We start from the raw sequence: 23,192 nt of genomic DNA, 5'->3' as shown, positions 1-23,192 counted from the left end.
TCGTACCAGTATTTTCTGTATTTCTTTTTTATCGAACGGGCGAGATGATGATTGTTAATATATTGTTCGATTATTAAACAAGTACCGTCCAAGAATAAATAATGAAGTTTAAAGACGTGCTTTCCCTCCATTTTGTAGCAGCAGTTCGCATGATCAGGTAGAAAGGTGACAATAGTAAGTCCCATGATTTATTTAATATTATACAAATATTTTAATCAACGACGCAATTTACGGCAATTGGATCTTAACATTTCACATTGAAAAATTTTATATCATCTAATATTCATTATTGCATTTTAAATTATCTGTACACATTCAAGTTTTTAATTATTTTGTCTTTACGTATGTATGCAAGAGTAAAATACGATTGTAATTGGCTATTTCCATCCTTGGTTTTCTTTAACAGGAAGTGTGAAGATACCCTCGAGAAACAATAGCAGATGGGAGATTTTTTGATACCAAAGGAGGGGATACTTCTTAAAAGCGGTCACTTGCCAAATTGTTTTATTATGACTCAGCCACAGGCCAGGCAAAATAAAATTCTAATACCTCCTCGCATATCATGTTCTTCCGATTTAGAAGCCCTTATAACTAGTTTTTGTAAATTAGCTAGCTAGCAGTAATTAGAGTCAATGGTCAAAGTCAGACGTTGGAAAAGGGAAGAGATCGTGGAATTCATTGGAAATTGTGATGTAAGGTGTATGGAAATCTGTAATTGAAATGATGTTTAGGTTGAGTTTTACAGTACTTTTAATTCAACTTACAAGTGCAAAGACAAATGTTTGCTAGGAAGATTAGGAAAGTTTTAACTTTATTTCGCTAAAATGATTTCTGTTTATAGACAATTAATCTATTAAAGATTATAGTACAAAACTTACAAATTACATAGTAGGTTCATTCATATATCATTACATTCTAGAAAGGGAGAAAGTCGATGGGGAAGCAATTATAACATTTTAATAATTATTAGTACGATACAGTATGATATAAATTTCCTTCCTCAACAGTGTCTTTACATTGTTTACAAACTTAGTTTACATTCAATGCAATGGCATCACAACACTTCTTCGTTATTCTATCTTTAGAATTGTAAAAAGTACTTTCAATTCCAATACAACACTAGCATACAAAATAAAAGTTGAATATTCTTTTTTCCGTTTCTTTTTTATATTAATATGCTATCAGTCTTAAACGCTTAAGCTGAACCGTACAATTAATTCAACACAAGTTTCTCAAATAACGATTTGCCCAATGAATATCAATTTCTTCTGTGTATGCATATTAAATATAATACTTTCATTCGTTCATATATTCTTACGTTAACAATATATACTTAAAATTAAAATCTACGAGCAAGTTGGACCTTCAGCGACGAAAAGTTCGATATGTACATTGTACATATCCAAGTGAAGCAGCGACGGGCCGCGTACTGTGGAAAGATGGGTGAACAGTTTTTTGAAGAGTTTTGATACAGAGAAAAAAAATAGAATTGGCAGAATAACACACAATAATATAACACCAACTCTCTTATCGCATCCCAGTTGGTGGGGAGCAGAATACACCAACAGTATCCTCTGCTTGTCGTACGAGGCGACTAAAAGGGGGGGAGGTTGTAGGGCGTTAGAAACCCGCACCCTCTTTTACAATCCGTAAACAAAAAGTATTCAGTTTTCTTTTCTTCAATCAGTCGCATCACGAAGCAATAAATAAATGTAATTCGTCAGAATTTTCTGAATATTTTCTCAATCTATTCCACTTTGGTAGCAGTTTGTTCGTCGTATTGTACAGACGGCACCATGGGAGGCTTGAAGCCATACTCCATCTTGGACTGCCTAAAGCTACCGGTATTTCCGATCACTCCGTCCTGCCTAGTTCTCCTCATGGTTGTTTGGATATCCGAAGTGTACTGTATAGATTTGGATTGGATACCAATGGGCACCTTTCTTGGAACAGGACCCACGTATTCATCGTGGATTTTATCCTTCTCGACCCTCCCGTAAGACACTGTATTACCACCATTGTTTCCATGCGAATAGGAATGGGAATACTGGGATCCATACGATCCGAACTTCTTCGGCAGCGAAGGTACCACCGGTTGCCTAGCTAAAGGGCGATTCAGAGCGTAACCAAGACCGTAGAGTTGCGTCGAATTATTGTTGTAATAACCCTGATCCTCATTGACGGACCCATACGGGGGACCCGGTAGCGTTTGGAAACTTTGCTGTCTGATCACCTGTTGGTAGTTCCCGTCGTTCTGAACGTTGTAGATTGGGATTGCCACGGATTTCACGAACTTTGCAGCCTCTATAGGATACGGCCTTGCGACATGCACCACTGGCTTTTCCACGACCTTTTCCACTGGAACTGGCACCGGTACAGGCTTCTCCACTACCTTCTCCACCGGAATTGGAACCGGTTGCGGCACCCTGAAGTGGATCGGGAATGGAATGAGCACCCTCTGGATCGCGATCGGCACCTTCTTCTCGATCACTTTCTCCACGTGCACCGGGTAAGGAATTCGAATCTGCTTTTCCACTATTCTGTCCACCGGCACGTGCACGGGGAAAGGTTGCGGGATCGTTATTTGTTTTTCGATCACTTTCTCCACAGGATATGGCTGAGGCGCGGTCATCACCAGCCTCAGTTGTGGATCCGTTTGCGTATCACTGGCAGGTTTATTTAACAGAATCTGAGGCAGCTCTTGAGTTCCTTGAACGTCCCTGCCTCCCAGGTTCGCCAAGTTTGGCAGCAGTTCCACTACCCTGGAAGGCTGTTGCGTGACAGTTACCTTGTTGTCCAACTGTTCCCTGGCACCGAAAGTAGCTTGGCCATTGCTAGCAGAGTAAACGACGTCATTCTCGCTTGCATTGTACTCATAACGACCACGTTCTTGACTGTTCCCAAGGACTATCTCGTCGGTGACCTCGTTGCTCTTGTAGACGTTGACCTGGCCTGGCCTCCTCTCCTTGAACTGACCCTTCTGAATCTTTCTGTAGTCATTCTGCTTGGCCAGAGGTTGCTCGTTGTTCGGAACGTACTCCATAGGGTAATGGATCTCGTGCACCGGCGCCGTGTGATAAATCTCCACCGACTTCTGTATCTCCACTGAATGCGTGGGGGCATTCGGCGCTGACACTTCGGAGACTTGTTCTTGTTGGGGTAATTGATCGCTTTGGAGATTAGTATTACCCCCGTCTGCAGAGTCGTTTCGTATGACACTCTCTGAACTAGGGTTGACGAACTGCGAGGAGTGAGCCTCGTCCTGGAGATAGTCTTTAGTCGCTGTGTCGGGATCATTGAGCGAATGCAGGTCTTGACCAGCGTTCATTAGAGCAACGCCGACCTGCAGAGGATTCAGGATAACCGAAGATGCCGTTAGGTATCCTGTTTCCGACGCTTTCGCTCTCGTTGTTTCTGCAGTGGATTTGGATACCTCGTTGTTACCTAAGTAATCAACCGTGCTGGAGGAGTATTTCTTCTGACGGGGCAAGTCTGGCACCACGATGGGCCCAGAAAATTTACCCAGGGACACTGTCCCAGTCGAGGAGCCACTCTCCTTGTTATACAGCTCCAAATTATGTTTCTTCAGCTTCTGTTCCCTGTTCGCCGTCTGCGACCCTTCCTCGGTTGACCAAGGCAGGCTTGTCGGTTTGCTACTTTGATAGTAGTCGCTCTTAACATGGTCTTCCTCGGTATCCTTCTGCCTCTGAATTTTCTGAGACTCCGCAGGTGTGACCGACGAGAACAGTACTTGCTCGTCCGTGGACGTACCGAGAGCATTTTCTGAAACGTTTGGTTTCTTGGAGCCTAGTGGTCTCGTGTACTTTCTGCTGTGTTTTCTGTACTCTTCAGGGGTGGATGCGTTGTCAACAGGCTGTCTAAATTTCAGTCGACCGAAGCTATTGCTCCTCTGTCTCCATACGGGCGAACGGACCCTCTGACCGAACTCTCCGGCTGTCTCTACGTCGATTTGCTCCTCAGGAACTGAATACCCTAAGTCGTTGTAGCTGTTCTCTTGGGTAGCGGGGAAGGTGGTCGACTCTTGAAGTATAATTTCCTGCGACCGCAGGTACTCCACCGTGACCGTGTCGTTGGGGACGTTCTGACTGGTTCGTGCTGGTCTTGGAACAGCGTCTGATTCGTTCGGACCGTTCTCTTGGGCTCGTCTTTCTTCGCCGGAGACGAGGTACGGTTGGACCACTTGCTTCGAGTGTCGCTGCTGGCTGTCGATTTGGGTTTCATTCTGAAATTACATTGGAAACTAACTAGAGTGCCTCGTTGCCGCGTCAACTAAACGTATAATGCACGGTTCCATTCTTCAGCTGCCTCATAATTTTTCATCTTGAGAAATAGCAATCGAGACTATTACTTAAGAAGCTGTTATATTTATGTAAGCAGATTTCTAATAAAGGTTTGTCTACACGGAAGCTGCTCTGAACACCCTGATCTTTCTGGAACGTCAGGCGAACTTTGGGAAGAGGTTGAATTCGGAATTACGAGCCAATTGAGGGTATTGCTTATTTAAGGAACAGCGCCCGGCAGACGGTTTGCGCAAACACGAACGTCAGCTAATTTGGCCAGACTAATAATTTGTTTCCAAAGACGAGGAGGTGTCTCCTTTTACGTTTGATCAAGTGAAAGCGTCTTCGAGGGGTCATCGCCGATGCGAAATATGTGGAATTCGCGTTACATCGGATACTGACGCAACGAATTGCGCATTCCTGTGGACCATTAGCCGCTTACTTAACTGGCTGAGAATCTATAATTTTCCTTGACATTTTTCAAATTACACTTTGGGAATTCTGAAGCCATTCATAGGATCGTTTGGCACCCTAAAATGTTAACTACATTAGGAACAGAAAACAGGTTTGCGTCGCGCCATGTATTGCTTTACATTACAAGATTCCATAATTTTCTCAACTTCCTGGCTTTCGAACTCCTCTCAGCAAGTGCAGCACAACGTGATTATCCAGCGTTTGTTGCGTCGAAAGCGAATTGCTTTCCAGCAATCAGGAAGGGAAAGCACGGAAATCACTGTTACTGAGTTTTAAGAAGTGTCCGATTAGTCGTGGAACCAACGCATTATCGAAATTTCACTCTCCGTTCTGATACCAACCGTCCCATAATCGTTATCATTCACTGGGATGAACTTGACTGTCGCTATCTTTGATTCATCGGGGCTGTTCTTCTGAGAAGTGTTCTGGGGCTCGTCGCTATTGTTCAGGTTGACCGTGTATTGGCCGTCGACGGCTTTCTTTGTCTCCTCCTTCGCTTGACTGACTATGGTTTTCTCAAATCTGTGCTCTGAAACTGTCTGTAACGAAAGAAATTCCCGTGAATAGTGAAAGTCTACTCTATTACGCTGTATTAATATGAATTATAATTATTTATATAATAATTATAATAATAATAAGGTTAATCTGAATAATTAATAATTAAAATTAAAAGAATAAGGTTAATAATTAAAAGAATAATAATTAAAAGAATAAGATTAATCAAATTTTTGTTTCTGTTTTCTTTTCTTTTTATTCAAATCAAAACCATGCTACTCAAATTTTTAAGAGATTGCATCTGTTTAAAGTTGTCGTTCTTCTTCTCATCATTAGAAATCTATTGTACGTTCTCTCAAATGATGTATCCTATATTTTGAAGACATGTACGGTTTTCAAGTTATATAAATAATATCAAATTAAACTTAAAATCATTTGAGAGTACAGATAATCTCAGATCTCTATTTGTCACGTTGTTAAGCTGTTTTGATTTACTTGGAATTAGACTGAGTATAATGGATAACTTTCCACGTACAGGACTGGCGTTTGAACCGTTGAATGTTAGTCTATAATCTGTCCACATCTTTTAAACAATACTTTATCCGAATGATCTAGAAAATAAAGATTTACAGATCGTTGCTACTAAATTATGCGCTCCAGAAGCATGTTGTATCTTGCTGAAACAATTCCATCTGAAACCCTTCATTTGGAACTCTGATTAGAACTCATCTGGATCTCTAATCTGCTTGGCGCAGCACAAATAAAATTGTACAACACCAACAAACTGACTGACTTAATCTACCACGCCTGACACTTTTAGCCTTAGAAATTTCCCCCTAGAAGCACGTTCTAGACATTTCTCATTCTAAGAAAACATGACCGACCTCAACGTTTTAATCTATCAACATCAAAACCTAGCAAAACCCATACTTAAACAACTCCATCGAAAATTATTCCACTTGGAAGATATTATATTGTGCTCATAATTATGAAAGTGGTCTAAGTCATATATTTCTTGTTTCGAGATATTTAATGAATCGCATTTGAATAAATTAAAAAATATTTTTACATTATGCGACATTTTAATTTATAATTTTATTAGTCTTGATTAATGGAAATTTATTACAGATATAAAATTTTGTGTGAATTTCATAGGAAAATGTTGTTTTTAAAGCTTGAATTGACTTAGACCATTTTCAAAATCAACTGAATGTCCTATAATTGACTTAAAGTAATAAAAAATTGTGATTTTTATTTGAGCCGTTTATTTTGAAAGTGGTGTAAGTCCAATGTCATCGAAAGAAATTGTAAGTGGCGTTGCGTGGGGTATTTAGACAATACAAGCTCAGATTCGGCATTTTGAATTTCTTTAAAAAAAAGAACTTATACCACTTTCAAAATAAACGGTCCATTTGAAACAACAACTTTAACGAAACAATTCATAAACATTTATTAATCATTTTTAAAAAGTAATCCATTCTTATCATAATTTCGAGTTTTTAAGATTTTTAAAATGTTCCTGAAAAATTGGAGGGATGTATGGTAGTAAACACATAAGATCTTTATGTTTTTCTTCCGTTACTGGTCTAGTGGTGTTGTATAATGGAAGTAATTGAATATTTTCGTATATTTTCGGTCTTCCTCTTTTAGGTGAAAGATCCAAAAAACTTGGAATTCAGAATCATCTAAAGAAGTCTTATAAAACATTTTATAAGGTTCATTTTTCAAGAATCTCATCCACTGAATTTTTAGCCAAGAGACAGATTCGCCCGCGGTATTTTTTACTCTCCTTGTTATTGATTTTTCAAGTGATTTCGTTGAAATAAAATCCGGCTGCGACATTCGTTTGATCGAAAATGTATTTCTTTTTCTACAATTTTCGAACAATTCATAGTAATATTGACATAGACCACTTTCATAATTAACACTAAATGAATTCCGTATAACGTTGTAATTACAACTACTATCTAAAGGTTCATTTTTTACGACATCGTAAAAATTACATTGAATAAATTTCGTTTAAAATCATGTCGTGTGAAATAAGTGATAAATTCATTTTTTTTTAAACTTTGACTTAGACCACTTTCATAATTATGAGCACATATGTTTGTCCACGCCTCGATCAGCTCGCTGGAAACATGAATTTGCCGTAATTTAGAAGAAAACGAACGAGAACGATATCGACCGATCAGAAACAAGAGTAGCCTGGCCCAGAAATGCCGCCTGCGGTGCTGGCAACCGGTCGGCCGCGAAGCGGAGAGAAAAGTCGCGCGTTCTATCCTGCCCGTCCGGCGATTTTTGTTAAAGTGGAGTAGCGGCAGGAGGCTGAAAATAACCGGTGAGCCGAGATGAGAGAAAGGTGGACTTTACGGTACCACCGGCGGTCTCCCTTTCTCCCGCAACGTTCGAGCGAGAAGAAAGGAGAAACGGGAAAAGATGCGCGCCGCATTCTTGCAGCGACGCGCAAAAGAAAAACCAGTGAGAGTCGTGCGCGCGAGTTCAAAGTCGCGTTAAAACCGTTGGGACCGGCCCGTTGGGCCCACAGCTTCCCCCGTTCGCTGATAACAGTCCCCTCGGACGCCCATAACAGTTCCCCGATCTGCTCCTAACGGCGCGCAACCCCTTCTTCGTGCCTCTTAGATCCTTTCGAGAGATTAAAAATCCACCTCGTGCCATTTCTTAGCTTCGGAGACATTCTATCGTCGGCTCAGTGACCTGAATAACATGCAGGCTCGTTCGTTACATCGCCCTAACTAATTTTCCTTTATGTTCCTTTTTGGAAATAATATTTTCGACTTTAAGGATTTCTTGGACTTCAACCGTATAAGGTACACAAATGTTTCCTATCCCAGACAATTTTATAGACTCTTCTGAAAATAATGCTACATTGGTTTTGTAACATTGTAAATGTTTGAATAGGTTCATACGTTTTATGTATCAAGCGGCGCAGGCGGAGGACACTTCAACCGTTGCGTTTGCCGATGGAAACTCAAGGTGCTATGAATCTGTGTGAACCGGGATCAGGTTTCTTCTCTTGTAACAAAAATTTCCGCTAATAAAAATCGCGAATACTTTCTCCGTACTACACTTTCGGATGAAAGCCGCTCCCACAGTTGACCCACCTGCTCGAAAATGTTCCGTAAAAATGAACTCGCTCTCTTCCTTTCTCTTTCTGCAAAAGTGAACCACTTGTGTTTACGGTTTCATCTGCCCCGGCTTTTTTGTCCATCGCCTGAAAATCTCTCGAGCCGCGCAAAAAACTGAACCTCCCCCGATCGTTTCTTTCCATTGTATCGTGAAACAGTGAAAGTTCTTTGTCAGCAAGATTTAGCCCGCAGCGAGTGGATCGTGTTGTGTGCGTTACTTCATAGCAGTGGCACATCCCTTGTGATCTTATAATGTTAGCCCAGGGGCACCGTATTAGTCCAAACATCTAGAAGCAAACATATTCCTCAGCTGCTGTTGTTGTTGTTAGATGTATATTGTTTAAAAAAAGAGATGCAGAACGGGCGAAGATATTTAAGACTCGTTTCGGTAGACTGGCCTTTTGGGGAGAGAAACAGCAAGAGCTCCCAGAATTCATTGGCAAGTTTCACCAGTTGCGAAGATCAGGTTTCCGATCATTTCTGTGACTGAACTCTGCGACTAAAACGGCAGAATCCGTTGAGAAATACGGGGTGCCTCGTGACTGGCATTAGAACCGACAACGATATAATTCATCTAAAAAAAAATGTGGACGTTCGGGATCACCAGATAATCTTCTCTCTCGAGCAAAAATAAAATTATTCGATCGTACGATAAATATTTACACCTGTTCCTCGTGTTTATAGCCGTCGTCGTGAATATAGGGCAGGCAAAGAGGAAAGCTAAGCGTACACATATATGTACACGGAAAAATGTCGACAGTTATATTCCTCCGCAACCGGTGATTAAAGAGGATTCTGCATTTTCTGCCAACTGTAGTAACCGATACAACTTTTAATTAACAGTTCTAGTTACGTACTACAAGCCGGTGGCTAGTAACGGTTCTGGAGAACCCTAATTACAGGTGATTGCATTTCACATTAAAGCTGCAGCGCCTGCAAGTGACCTACAGAAATTACATTTGAAGAGAAAGTCGAGAATTACTTCGGAATATGCACGTCCCTAATATCAATACATACATCGACCGAGGCACCTAACTGTTATGTAACGACCTGCATCACAATTCCTTAAACCACTATTGGTCCGTTATAATACTCTGCGACGACAAATTATTGTACTTCATCAGAAGTGTCCAGGACGCTTAACCTTTTCATAGGTTATGTTTCAATGACACCATGCTTTCAGTGCACGTATCATAAATCTATTCCTATGGTCGCAAGAGTTCCAAACGTTCTCCACAGATGTCAGGAGAGTACGGGGAATCCCCTTTCACCCTATCGCGTATTTTAGAAAATAGTCAATTAATTTTGATTAGCCTGTAATTAAAAATGCTCGATGGGTGATTGATGAACGAGAGTTTTTGTTTCGAGTCAATTAAAGTTGTCAAGCAGTAAAAGGAAATGACAGATCAGGTAAACGGTTCTTAAACAATTTTATTACAAGCTTTTGTTTGTGTGTGCGTGCGTGTGTGTGCGCGAGCGCGTGTGTGTGTGAGAGAGAGAGGGAGGGAGGGAGAGAGATTTCGTGCGGATCGAATGGAAACGTCAGATCGGCCTTCAGGCCAACCTTCATCCGCAAGTTTTAGGTGAAAGTCGTCCTTAACCTTCGCATGCAGCCTAGGTCATTTCACTGCCGCTCATTCTCTTCCGACAAGCCCGTCTTGCAACAAAGTCCGCCTTGCACTTTCCCCTTGTGCTTCTACTCGGAACCGTTTGCTCGGGCTAGTTTGTCATTATACGGCTTATGAAACGGTTCACTGTTCTCGCCAGTCACTACCGATTCATCATTCTGCACGTTACTTGCGTGTTCTTCATAGGGTCAGACCTTGAATCGTTTGACATTGCGGAACATCTCAGGTTTCCAACTGTACCTTCAATCGAGAACCATAAAAACTGTTCCTCTTCTTTATCAGGACATGTAGCTAGGGTGTTCCGTGACGATGTGTTCACAGGAATTCTGCTGCAGCGGTTTTGGTTTGCTTTGAATTAGACTGGGTACCATCAGAGCTGGGTAAAATAGTATTTTAAATGGCAAAAATAGTAAACAGATATTTTACTTTAGATCAAGCATGTATTTTTGAAGATAAAATATTTCATATGCTCGAAAGAGTGTACTTTTAAAAATCAAATATTTTGCTCCTTGTAACACATTTTAAAAATAATATTTCAAATATTGTATTATTTGTATTATTTGATTTATTTAATTTATTATCAACAAATGAAATAACTTTATTTTATTAAATTATAGTAAAAGAGTTATTTTGGTAATCTAAAACGAACGAAATACTTTTCCTCTGCATTATAAACGTATATAAGTATCGTTACATGCGCTTCATTCGCAAACATGATATTTTTTGTTATCTCGTTTCACGCTATGTTAATCTTCACAATTTATTTTCAGTATTCTGTCTTATGCTTTATGTTATTAAAATAACAATTATTTTATTTTATGTTTTAGATTATCAAGCTAAAATATTTATTTTCATGACTTAGCTTTATATATAAATACTAAAATAAACTATTTTATTTTACGTTCATTTTACCTCGAATTAAAATATTTGATTTACTGAAATTTGATGTCCTACTTGAAGTATTATTTTATTTGAACAATAAAGAATGTGTTATTTAAAATAGTATTTCAAATATTTTCTCTATAAATATTACCCAGCTCTGAGTATAATGTATAACTTTCCACACACAGTACTAATGTTTCAGCTATTGGATGCTAATCTATGTACAATCTATCTGAATCTTCTAAATACTAGTTTATGTGAGAGAGCTAGACAATGAGGCTCCCAGACTTTTGCTATTGAATTATGTGCCCCACAGTCTGCTTTAATTCATCACCCTTGACACTTTTAGCATCAGAGATTTCCCTCCAGAACATATTTCTCTGGAAGCATGTTCTAGACCTTTTGAAGCTCTCATCTTGTTATCAGTCAGCTTGCTCAAACAATTCTATCCCTAATTCTTCATTTAGAAGATGTTTTATCCTCTTTTAAGCCTTTAGTGCAACTCAAAAGGAAATTGAATTACTGCATCAGCAACCTGACTTTCTTAACACTTTGTGCTCTAAAATGTTTGCTCCCTTATATTTCAGAATTTGCTGCAACATTACATAAGTTTTAGACCTTTTGATGCTCTCATCTTGTTACCAGTCAGCTTGTTCAAACAATTCTATCCCTAATTCTTCATTTGGAAGATGTTTTATCCTCTTTTAAGCCTTTGGTGCAACTCAAAAGGAAATTGAATTACTGCATCAGCAACCTGACTTTCCTAACCCTTTGTGCTCTAAAATGTTTGCTCCCTTATATTTCAGAATTTGCTGCAACAATACATAAGTCAAGCATATTCCCGTATGTAACATTGCAAACTAGTTAGAATACACGAAGAATATTACAATTGTACTTATATACGTCCTATGCAATTCTAACATTACTCATGGACATAATGTAAATCAGTCAAATAAGTAAGTACTAATGCCAAAGAGTAAGTATCAATTCTGGCTATACAAACATTTTGAACAAAAATTTTGTTATTATTATTATCATTATCGTTACCATTACTATTATCTCACCGTACTTTTCTTTAAATTTCTAAGCAGATTTCTACTAACATAATTGAACAATACAAGAGAATACAAAATTCGTTGTCACTCTAACATAAACAACCGAGAGACGGCATCGAAGCAGGCCTCGAGATCTGAGTCCCAAAAGACCCAGACGTGGTACGATGACGGTTGAACAATGGTATACGAGATCTCCATCCGCCCAAAGCTCTTTTAATCCTTTGGTATACGTGCTCGACGGAATTTGAAGGAAATGTAACATCACCGGGCAGAGAATCTAGTTAGAAACTGCATGGCAGATGGGATGTCGGCGGGTGTTGGTCGCGCCTATACACGAAGTGGCACTTGAACGACGCCCGCAAGTAGATCGAGGTTAAAGATTTCTATGCCCGAAGGTTAAGGATGTCTCTTGCCGGTGTCTATCGGACCGGGGGTTATGCGTGAAAGGTTCTCCCGTTTTACGTAAGGCGAACGAAACTTGTTCTGCATTACTTATTTCGTTCGTCCTCTGTGTCGAAAGTAACTTCCGCTCTCCGCCGAGCGCCCGAACACGGCTACCATTCTCAGCTCTCGACGCGAGAGTCCGCGAACAGATGAAGTGTGCTAGGTTAGAATACAATGGGATTAAGACATAACATCGGAAAAGCTCGACGATGACGATGGATGTGATGCTCCAAGAGAAGTTAAAACATTTACCTGTCTATCTTTCTGAATAAAAGTATAATTTGTAGAACTTGACGTAACCAACGCGAGCATCTGACATAACCTTGTACCCATGTCTTGAGGAATTTGATTTTGGTAAGAGGCTTTGAAACTTGTGTTCTGGTCCTAAAACGGATACCCGTTAGTAATATCGTTTTTTCAATACTTATAGAACATTTTTTATTTATTTAACATCTAGAGTATAGAGGGTGTCCCAAAAGTTACTTGAAATCTTCCTGAAGTTATTCGATGTAATTTTTTCTTCAATGCGAATGCGATCTGTTTACGGCTTTGTTTACGAAAAACAGTGGCCAATGAGTGGCGAGATCAGCTGTCGCGAGGTGGCCGAGCTCGCCTCTCATTGGTCAGTGTTTTTCGTTAATAACTCGCAAGCAAAACCACGGATTGCATTTGCGCTAAGGAAAATGTTACCTCAAATGACTTCAGGAACTCCTTATTTCCCGATTTTCAGTAACTTTTGGGACTTCCTGCAGACCAGCTTTACAATGAGAACACTAAAGGCGATTAAAATAAGATGGCAATGTTTATTCAATATAAAAAAAAACAACGGTATTATTTAACGTAAATACCTCGAACATATTAATATATCGTACTCGAACATGCTCGAATTTGTTTTGAGAATAAGTTTCCGCAAATTGAATTTTGGCGCCATAATTTACAGGCTTGCCATTCCACGAACGAAAACGGCACTCCGATTCGAATTTAATTTTCTATACGACAATAATGTTTGTGGACATTTGTCTTTCGATGGAGATCTGAATTTTTTCAAATAACTAATTGGAGATGTTAGACGACGATTGGAAACGTCAAGATCAAATTGTAGGTTAAACATTCCGTAAGTTTCTAGTAATAAATTCTGCTAAGAGACTGTAAACGATAATTGAGGAACTGTAAACGGTATTCCTTCCTCAACCCTGGAAGCTGTTATTTGCCATTTTATCTAACAGTGTCAACGAACCAATGGAGACGTGCCATAAATGAGTTTCTTTTCCTACTGGCACGTAATCATTTCCTTACGACAAGTCATCCTTGAGCAATGGCCCGAGGGTGTCAATGAAATGCTTCCTCGAAATACTTCGTATCCGACGAAACGACGAAAATATGTTCAAAAAGCTTAAACGAAGATCGAGTAAACAATATTCTACAGAAAAATAATTGCAAATGTATAAATAACTTGGAACTTCTTTAAAAATATTTAAGATAGAAAAACTCGACTGTTTCATGGAAGAAATTGTCGAGAAGCTAGCTCAACCTACATCCAGCGAAGAAAACACTGAAAAAATGCAACAGTTGCTATGCAAATGATATTCGAAAGTGCATCATTAACGGCTTAAGGAAAACATGCAGCGGCAAGCATGAAACTTGTGCCGAGGAGAGTTTTAAGGCGACTTTTGAAGAAAAACGTTTAATGCAGGAAATATTGTAGGAAATTAGAAAATTTGATTAGCACACGTGCGCGAATTGTGTGGAATGAAGCCGGTAGCCTCGGTTATGTAAATGGCTGCTGATCTTAATGGCCGATTGGACCGGGTGCTGGGAAAATGAAACCCCTGAGAAAATTTACGAATCGCGTAGGTATTGAGTCTTGCATAGAAGTTTTCTACATTTACCTTTTCGTTGCTCCAGTTTCCACGGGAATCGGACTCCAATGTCGCTGTCACGGTTGCTATCCACACAACTGTAGCCACCTGCTCCGAAAAAAACCATGGGGGTTTATAATGAAAAGAAATTGCAGAATATGCGATGAGAAAGTAATACATTTTTACTCCGCAAAAACTCTTTCAAGTCTACGAGGGATCGAAGAACATTGCTCTCTTAAATTCATACTTTTGTCTTTAATTCTTGGACATCGATTTCATGAAAAATGAAAGGAAATAGTTGAAAAGTGTGTAATTAGTAAATAATACATTTTTGTTTTGCAATTTTTTTTTTTGTAAATTAATAAGGAACCAGAGAAAACTATTTTCTTCATTCTTGTCTTCAATTTTCGGAAATCGATCTCATGAAAAGCATAAACGAAACAATTGAAAAGTGCATAATTAATAAATAATAGATTTTTGCTTTTTACATTTTTTCCATGTCAACGGTGAATTGTTTTCTTCGATTTTGGAAGAATAAAAAGAAAATGAAAAACGTTTTTGCATTTATGAATGTCTTATGAGTTTTTACGTCCGATTTTGAGTAAAAGGTGCATGACTTCGTGCATTGTATTATATTAACATTAATTCGCGGCTTCCCGGTGTTGAGGAAGCATTCGACCGTTTATAATAACTGTATATGTGATTAACAGTTGGCTCGTTGCATCGCAACGTTCAATTAAACTTGATGTTCTGATAGAGAATGCTGACGAGGGCATCGTGTATTCCTTTCCCATTGTCAGTGGAGAATTGTGCTCGAACAACGCAAGAAACATTTTGTACTAATTGTTAATATAGATGTCGATGCAAATGCAGATGGAAATCTAAGTGTACGTTGATTTAAATGTGCATAAGTGGAGACGCGTTATTTATTCATGCAAATGCAAGCGGACATAATATGCAAATATAAATACGTAACTGTATAAATGCAGATACAATTACAATTATACTATTTTGTAATTGCAATTTCTCGAATGTTTTAATACAAATGTTAATGTTATAAAAACATTAATAATACTAATATAATAAAGTACAAATAGTATAGTGCGTTGTATAATAACTGTAATGTGGTATAATTGTTTTTAACATTCTGAGAAAATTGATGTAAATTAACAATTTCAAACGGAATCACAAAGAAACTAAAATGATGAAAACGTGATTCGTTTTCACGAATCTATTCACAATGAAAAAAATAAAATTATATACTGCATCATATTGCAGTATAAACATGCTTGCATAATATCAGAATCTTATGACGGCCTCAAGAATATTTTTCCAAAAGATTTCCCAGTATTTGCAGAAGTGTAACAGCATAATTTTTCTTCGAAGAAAACGATTAAACTTCAAATGCGTATCAAAGCTGTGTCCAATTTAATTGTCTTGCGTTGTTGAAACCATCTACTAAATAAATCTGAAGAAAGAATCGGTTACGAAACAATTTAATTTTATTCTCTATCATTTATATTTTTTCTTTTTTGATTACAGTTCTCCCGCACTGGCAATAAGGGGAAGCGTAAGCAACCAGAACAGCTGAGAAGACAAATTTCAATTTGCTCGGATTTTTGGCACACAATTTCCATCTGATTTAATTCAGCATTTTCCATATTTTAATTCTGCAGTCTTAACAAGATCGAACGATGCGAATTAATTGGATAAAGGAAAAAGAAAACGATGTCTCGAGAGACTCACCAGATGAAGTTTCATGATTAACAATTCGGTGAACAGTAGTTCCTGCCCTCCCTAGTCCAGGATGTAACTCCTCTATTCTGTTGTGCGGTTGCCAATCCTCTGGAACGTCGATGCACGCACTCCGGAAAGAAACAGTGTACTACTTCGTCCCGGCGCGATACACTTGACTTAACTGGTAGCTCCAGTTATCCCCACGCATCAAAGGAGTCCGAAGAGAGCTACAATCGCCTTTAAAAGATCCCTCGGACAGCATCCGATCCGATCCGATCCGAACCGCGATCAGCACGAGCCCCCTTTGCTGGATCTCCTTGCTGAAGAAAGCGCGGGATACCGGATTCGTTCGGACAAATACCAACGGAACGACGCTCGGGCAACATTAATCAGCAATTATAGAACGAGAACACGTCACTCGAATTTTACACGCAATTTTCTTTTCTATTTATCAAGCGTTTCGGATCTTCGTGGGTTGGTTTAGCTTTACGAGTACAAGGTTGCAAATATTAATGCAACAAAACTTTGAGGATAGAATAAATAGAAATATTAGCTTTGACGTTAGGTTTTATTATGGCGACACGCAGAGCGGTAATTGTAAACCTCTACCTTAAATATAGATTTAATTTGATTCTAGGTAATTGCATGAAATTATTCATTCCGTGTATTGACTTAACATGGTAATTCTATTTATCAATGAAATAAAATCTAGTTTGGTGTGATAATTCTGTTAATGAATAAGTTAAATCTCTTTTAGTGTAACGATTTCATTCGTAAATTAATTAAGTCTCTTTTAGTATATCAATTTTATTTATGAGTAGGTTAAATCTCGTTTGGTACAACAATTTTATTCGTGAACAAGTTAAATCACTTTTAATGTAACAATTCCATCCATGGATAAATTAAATCTCTTTTAGTATAACAATTCTATTCACGAATAAATTAAATCATTCTTAGTATAATAATTTGATCGATGAACCAGTTAAATCTCTTTCAGCATATCCATTTTATTCGCGAATAAGTTAAATCTCTTTTAGTATAACAATTTTGTTCATCAATCAAATATATTCGTTCCAATATACTCACTTTATTCATCAATAAAGCGTATTCGTTTGAATATATCTATTAAAAAAAGATTATATTACTATATTCATTAAAATAATTCATAGAAATGAAGTACCGCTTCGTAAACTACTGACTTTCACTGGCTGTCAAAGATAATCGTTTTATCAGGTATTTATTCATGCGGTGTTTATTTGATTTGTACTTGTTGGGAAATTGTTGTAACGGGTTCGAGACGCATTTTTCAGCCGATATTTCCTATGAGGAAGAAACTTATGGGGAATGGCGCGACCGAGGATGATCGAATGAAAGGTCGAGAAAGTGACACTTGGCGGGACGGCGGGCGCGTTCTCAATGATTCTATGATTTTCCTTTCTTCTCGCGTCTGCTATTATTGCAATTAATAGCCCGGTGCTCGGTCATGGCAGTTATAGCGAGGCATTCGTGGTATCAGAGAAACGGGAAACGAACTCCACCGTCCCGTTGTCTCGAATTAATTCTAAAAAGGCATACGTAATTCATGAGGAGAGACAATGCGCGGCGATTATACCGCGTTATTTAATACTGTCAACAATACAATCATGTAAATGTTCTCACAGTAAAAATCTCAGGAAATTGTACATCGTTCGCGGCTACCCAAGCAATTGAATTGTTGAAACAATTTAAGGAAGTGTTCTATTCTCTCGTCTCCTAAAAATTAGTATTATTAATGTATACTTCTTTTGTGTTTACAAATTTTTTAATTATAACTTCACCCATCTTTGTCTGATTTTTTATTTTTTTTTACATGATGTCGAATTCTATTCATTCGCAAAATTAATGGATCTTGAAATGCATTTCACCAGCTGTAATTTGAGCTAAGTAATATTCGGAAACTCCCACGAGAAGACATTTTTAAAATTGTTTTGAAATTAGTGTCCACAAAAATTGCTATTTTTTTTCTCTAGGTTATCGATCCAGATTTCCCAATTTACTTAAATTTTCTTCTCGTTCAAAATTACCACAGCTCAAAGTGCATTTCTCGAGCTTCAATTTGAGTTCAACAAAGCTTAAAAATTCGCACGAGAAGACGTTTAAAAATTCTTTTGAAACTTGCCTTTAAAAAAGTGACATTTTTCCTCGACTCTCCGGCTCAGATTTTTCAATTTTTCGACACGACGTGAAATTTTCTTTTGCACCAAAATTACCACATTTTAAAGTAAATTTCCTCGGTTTCAATTTGAGATCAAAAGTATTCAAAAATTTCTACAAAAAGACATTTTGCAATTGATCAAAATTTCTCTCCCAGAATCGTGTCATTTTTTTTTCGTTCCAGCGAATCCGTGACAAAACAGCCATGACACACGAAACAATGGAAAAACATAGGTCCGATCACAATGGCGAATAAAATATAACGAATCCGTGTTCTACAAAACGCCTACTTTCTGCTAAAAAGTGAAAAAATTAAAAAACTGAGGAACGTCATCTCTTGAAAATCGAAACTCTCAGAAAACTGCAGCTAAAAACGGCAGCCAATGCAACGGGCTGTAGACGAGCGATTTATGCATGTACGGTTTCCAGTCGAATGCAAATTCTTCGTTGAGTTTATAGTCGAATAGTTAATAAATAGTCCCGCCCAGGCCATTCGGCGGTTGCTCTTTACTTTCATCTGCCTTTCACTGCTTCGCATCGCGATCTCGTGCGTGTTCTTTTTCTTCTCCGGTGTGACGGACGCGAATTGCACGCCGGGGATCATCGTCGCGTTGTTCAATGAAACGCGTTTTCGTGGAACACTTTTACTCGCAACGCGGTACCGTTGCGAGAAACGTCCGCCGCGAGAGTTTCGCTGCGGTGACGGTTTTATCGGTGGCGATCTGAAAAATCGGACGGCGCATAGAGGATGCAACCGGGTTACTGAATCGAAATGCATTCTGTTGCGCAATAAACACAGTTATAACTGGCTGTATAAACGTAACAACGTTGATCGGATGCGCATACGGATCAGCTGCAATTTGCGACGTATTTCGTTCGCTGTTATTTATAATTCATCCACTTAAACGTTAATTAAAATCCGTTAATACGGCTGCATTTTCGTCGGAAGTCTCTTCGTAAATGGAATCGTGTATGTGTTTGTCATTTATACAACAAGACGTATAATTTATTATTTTATTATTTTATTATCTATTATTTTATTACTTATTATTTTATTATTTTATTACCTATTATTTTATTATTTTATTATCTATTATTTTATTATTTATTATTTTATTATCTATTATTTTATTACTTATTATTTTATTATTTATTATTTTATTATCTATTATTTTATTACTTATTATTTTATTATTTATTATTTTATTATCTATTATTTTATTACTTATTATTTTATTATCTATTATTTTATTACTTATTATTTTATTATCTATTATTTTATTACTTATTATTTTATTATTTATTATTTTATTATTTTATTATCTATTATTTTATTACTGATTATTTTATTATATATTATTATCGCTATTATTGTTTCTTGTCTCAATATTATTTATTATTTGATTACCTTCATTTCTGTTTTTAGCGTACGTTAGAAGTGGTGAAACTTCTGTTAATCGGCGGAGCAGTGCTTCCTCGTTAATCTTCTGTATCTATTTCGTTGTCAGCGAGGAATCCTGTTTCGTTATCTCCCGCTGTTTATTAATTGCGGTAGTATTAATCACAGCATCGGGACGCAACAGTCCGTTTGACAAGAAACAAGAATCAAAAGTGCGCGCTTTTGCAAACGAAACGCGGTCAACGGGTATTTTTTTGTCTGGCCATGCCCACCGCACTCGGCAACTTTCTAAAGTGCGCTCGACTACATTATACTTCATTGTTACGGTCGTAATTGTTTGTTTGCCACGTCGAACGAATGTCTGAATGATCTGTGAAACCGTTCCGTTCTTACTTTCGTTATCTTTGAGGATAAGTTGAACAGAATCGAGTTTCGTCGTTTAAATAAAATGTGTTTAAAAGTAATTGAAGATGGAGCAGATCGAACATAGTTGACTGATATAATTTGTCCTGAAGTTAATGAAGTTAATTATTAATTATATTGATATTAATCGTTTCGATAAATACATTTAGAAGTAAAATATATTATAGGTTGCTTTCGCTAATTAATTATAAGTTGCTATCTGTCAAGCACAGAAGATTTGTGCTGTTTGATTCGTAAGATTTAACAGAGCTTCTGACGCGAGTTATTTTGTTTTGAAATCTAAAAACGGCGCCATTCCACGTAGTGGCGAAACACGCAAAAAAATGTAACAAATTAATTTTATCTGCTAATGGTAAAATCGTTGTGGATGGTAAAATTGTTACTGATCAGTTCCAACGTCTTTGGCTTGGTGGTGCTGAAAGTACATACCTACTTGCAGCGCATAGTAGATTCCAGATCACGAAACGTACACTAATGCAAATGAGATATACAGAATACTCGATTCTTGCTAAGAAGCTTAAATTCTGAAGTATCGGTAATGATGACCGCGATACGGAGAGCCTTCTGAAGCTTCATTTTTCGATGATGAAACAATTCTTTGGGTTAATGTATCTTAGGTGCACATTGTATATATTAATTCAACTTTTCATTGTTAGCAATGAATTTCAACAGATATTGGATGAGAATGGTAGAAAGGAATAAATAAAGACAATGAATAGTGACAACTGTTCATGTCAACTAAGATGGACGTGCCAATATTCAAGTGAGCAGTTCGGGAGTTGGATATTTCGACTCCGAAAAGTCTAAGCTGAGAAGGGCTTCGGTTGTAGAAATGACCATTTCTTTATTATAGTTGAGATATTTACAATATTCGACGAGCGTTCTTGCTGCAACTGCCGCGCCGCTCACGAATATGGCGACTGCCCCGCTTGCCACTTTCCCCTGGTCCAGAAACCTAGCACGTGGCATAACGGGCTCACGAAGCTGGAATCGGTTTCATGAAGAGGGCCGTAACGGATCGTCGCGTTGCAGTTGTGTGAACGGACATTAGACAAACCAAATTAGAAATATTTTCGACCGGCAGGTGGCACACGCATATGTTTCTGTGATCACGGGTATCGGTGAAAATGTAACGGAAGAGAGAAAGCAAGCTAAAAGAGAAGGATAGCCACTAAACATGGTTGCCACATTTCATTCCTCGCCGCAATGTTGCCATGTCGTCAAAACTGTTTCACAAACTGAGTTTCATGAAACTGATTCCTGCTTCATGAGCCCGTTCTGCCACGCGCTAGGTTTCTGGACCAGGGGAAGGTGGCAAGCGGGGCAGTCGCCATACTCGTGAGCGGCGCGGCAGTTGCAGCAAGAACGCTTGTCGAATATTGTAAATATCTCAACAATAATAAAGAAATGGACATTTCTACAACCGAAGCCCCCCAGCTTAGACTTTTCTGAATCGAAATATCCAACTCCCGAACTGCTCACTCGAATATTGGCACGTCCATCTTACTTGATACGAACAGTTGTCACGAAGATATTCTGCCGCGCGCTAGGTTACTAGACCAGGGGAAGGTGGCGTGCGGGGCAGTCCCCATACTCGTAGCAGTTGCAGCAAGAACGCTCGTCGAATATTTTAAATATCTCAACAATAATAAAGAAATGGACATTTGTACAATTCAATTTATTGATATTCATCGTGTAATTCTGTATTGTAAGCTGTAAAGTTTGTTTATTTGGGATTATAAAATATGGCCTTTTAGGGTGACACTTATAAGCATCTCTGACCTGGTAATTGTTTCTATCTATCTATATCCATTATTGCGTATCTAATTAGCGTTGGCACTTTTGTGAGTTTTGTTATGACTAATTTATTTATTACTCTCCACTTATCTCCGATCTCTTTCTATTTTTTGCTTATTCAGGAATAAAATATGCACTTTTAGGATGGCACTTATGAACATTTAGTGTATTATTCGTGAGCAAGTCGTGAAGTAAAGTAGACGTTATCAAAGTGAATTTATTCAAAGACAATTGTTTTTTATTTTCTACAAATATTATTAGTGTCAACATATAAAAATGTTTTGTTTTATGTTATACGTAAAATAAATAACAGGAATGATAAAAATGATGTTTTATTTATTCAGTACCATTTAAAATTAATAAAAGTTAACAATATATTTGTTTCGATTCAGAAAAATCTAAGCTGGGGGGCTTCGGATGTAGAAAGGACCATTTCTTTATTATTGTTCAGATATTTACAGTATTCGACGAGCGTTCTTGCTGCAACTGCCGCACCGCTCACGACTGCCCCGCACGCCACCTTCCCCTGGTCTAGTAACCTAGCGCGCGGCAGAATATCTTCGTGACAACTATTCGTATCAAGTAAGATGGACGTGCCAATATTCGAGTGAGCAGTTCGGGAGTTGGATATTTCGATTCAGAAAAGTCTAAGCTGGGGGGCTTCGGTTGTAGAAATGTCCATTTCTTTATTATTGTTGAGATATTTACAATATTCGACGAGCGTTCTTGCAGCAACTGCCGCGCCGCTCACGACTGCCCCGCACGCCACCTTCCCCTGGTCGAGAAACCTAGCGCGCGGCAGAACGGGCTCATGAAGCAGGAATCAGTTTCATGAAACTCAGTTTGTGAAACGGTTTTGACGACATGGCAACATTGCGGCGAGGAATGAAATGTGGCAACCATGTTTAGTCGTCTTTTGATTCAAAATATTTTGGATAGTAGTGTAAAACTATGTAATTTGTCGATCTGTATTATCGACTGTAAGTAACTATAGTTACCAGCAAGCTCGCTGTGGTGCATCTTTTGGTTGGAAGAGAACTGTGACGCTAGTAGTGAAGAATGTCGGAAGCTCGAGATGGTGTTTCCGATACACAATTCACATCAAGTAATCGTGTGTCTTAATTAACTAAGTAATCTACTGAAAATACACTCCACTGCCTTTGTACATGCCTTATCTCGGGGTCTTCGGATGTGAATTTTCGATTCGAGCTCTATATCTCTCGATATTTACGAAAAACTGTTAGCGGCGGCCATCTTGTGTCGTCTTGCTCGTGAATTGACGCCACTCTGGCCGAATATTGCATATATCTCCGCAATAACTGCAAAACGGATATTTCTACATCCGAAGCACCCCAGTTT

General features: G+C 38.3%; 1 protein-coding gene and 2 long non-coding RNA genes across 4 annotated transcripts; 1 reads left to right on the top strand and 2 right to left on the bottom strand.

Annotated features, from left to right (window-relative positions):
• Window positions 1-732: 732 nt before the first annotated feature.
• On the bottom strand, window positions 733-16,157 carry LOC117224080 (uncharacterized). The gene is made up of 4 exons (XM_076521902.1): window positions 16,031-16,157; window positions 14,315-14,392; window positions 5,117-5,314; window positions 733-4,243 (listed from the first exon to the last, which is right to left on the bottom strand). The coding sequence occupies exons 1-4, from the start codon at window positions 16,043-16,045 to the stop codon at window positions 1,748-1,750; spliced, it is 2,787 nt and encodes a 928-aa protein (XP_076378017.1). The 5' UTR covers window positions 16,046-16,157; the 3' UTR covers window positions 733-1,747.
• LOC143259478 (uncharacterized) lies at window positions 8,110-13,218 on the bottom strand. 2 transcript variants are annotated; one of them, XR_013033412.1, is made up of 4 exons: window positions 12,678-13,218; window positions 9,434-12,584; window positions 8,393-9,360; window positions 8,110-8,298 (listed from the first exon to the last, which is right to left on the bottom strand). It is a non-coding gene; the product is annotated as an uncharacterized LOC143259478 (long non-coding RNA). The 2 variants fall into 2 exon arrangements; XR_013033411.1 differs by having other exon boundaries at window positions 9,434-12,809; window positions 12,909-13,218.
• LOC117224087 (uncharacterized) lies at window positions 9,723-16,866 on the top strand. The gene is made up of 4 exons (XR_013033414.1): window positions 9,723-9,826; window positions 11,733-12,779; window positions 13,366-13,539; window positions 15,827-16,866. It is a non-coding gene; the product is annotated as an uncharacterized LOC117224087 (long non-coding RNA).
• Window positions 16,867-23,192: the final 6,326 nt, after the last annotated feature.

The sequence above is a fragment of the Megalopta genalis genome, chromosome 5, assembly GCF_051020955.1.
Source record: "Megalopta genalis isolate 19385.01 chromosome 5, iyMegGena1_principal, whole genome shotgun sequence".
Taxonomy (NCBI): Eukaryota; Metazoa; Arthropoda; class Insecta; order Hymenoptera; family Halictidae; genus Megalopta; species Megalopta genalis.
This window is presented reverse-complemented; position numbering and strand designations above follow the sequence as displayed.

Bases quoted from the DNA above. Each gene is read 5' to 3' on its own strand.
- LOC117224080 (XM_076521902.1), bottom strand. The intron at 5,315-14,314 runs GTAAATGTAGAA...CTTTCGTTACAG, and splicing joins GAAACTGGAGCAACGAAAAG to ACAGTTTCAGAGCACAGATT. The intron at 4,244-5,116 runs GTTGGTATCAGA...ATGTAATTTCAG, and splicing joins ATGATAACGATTATGGGACG to AATGAAACCCAAATCGACAG.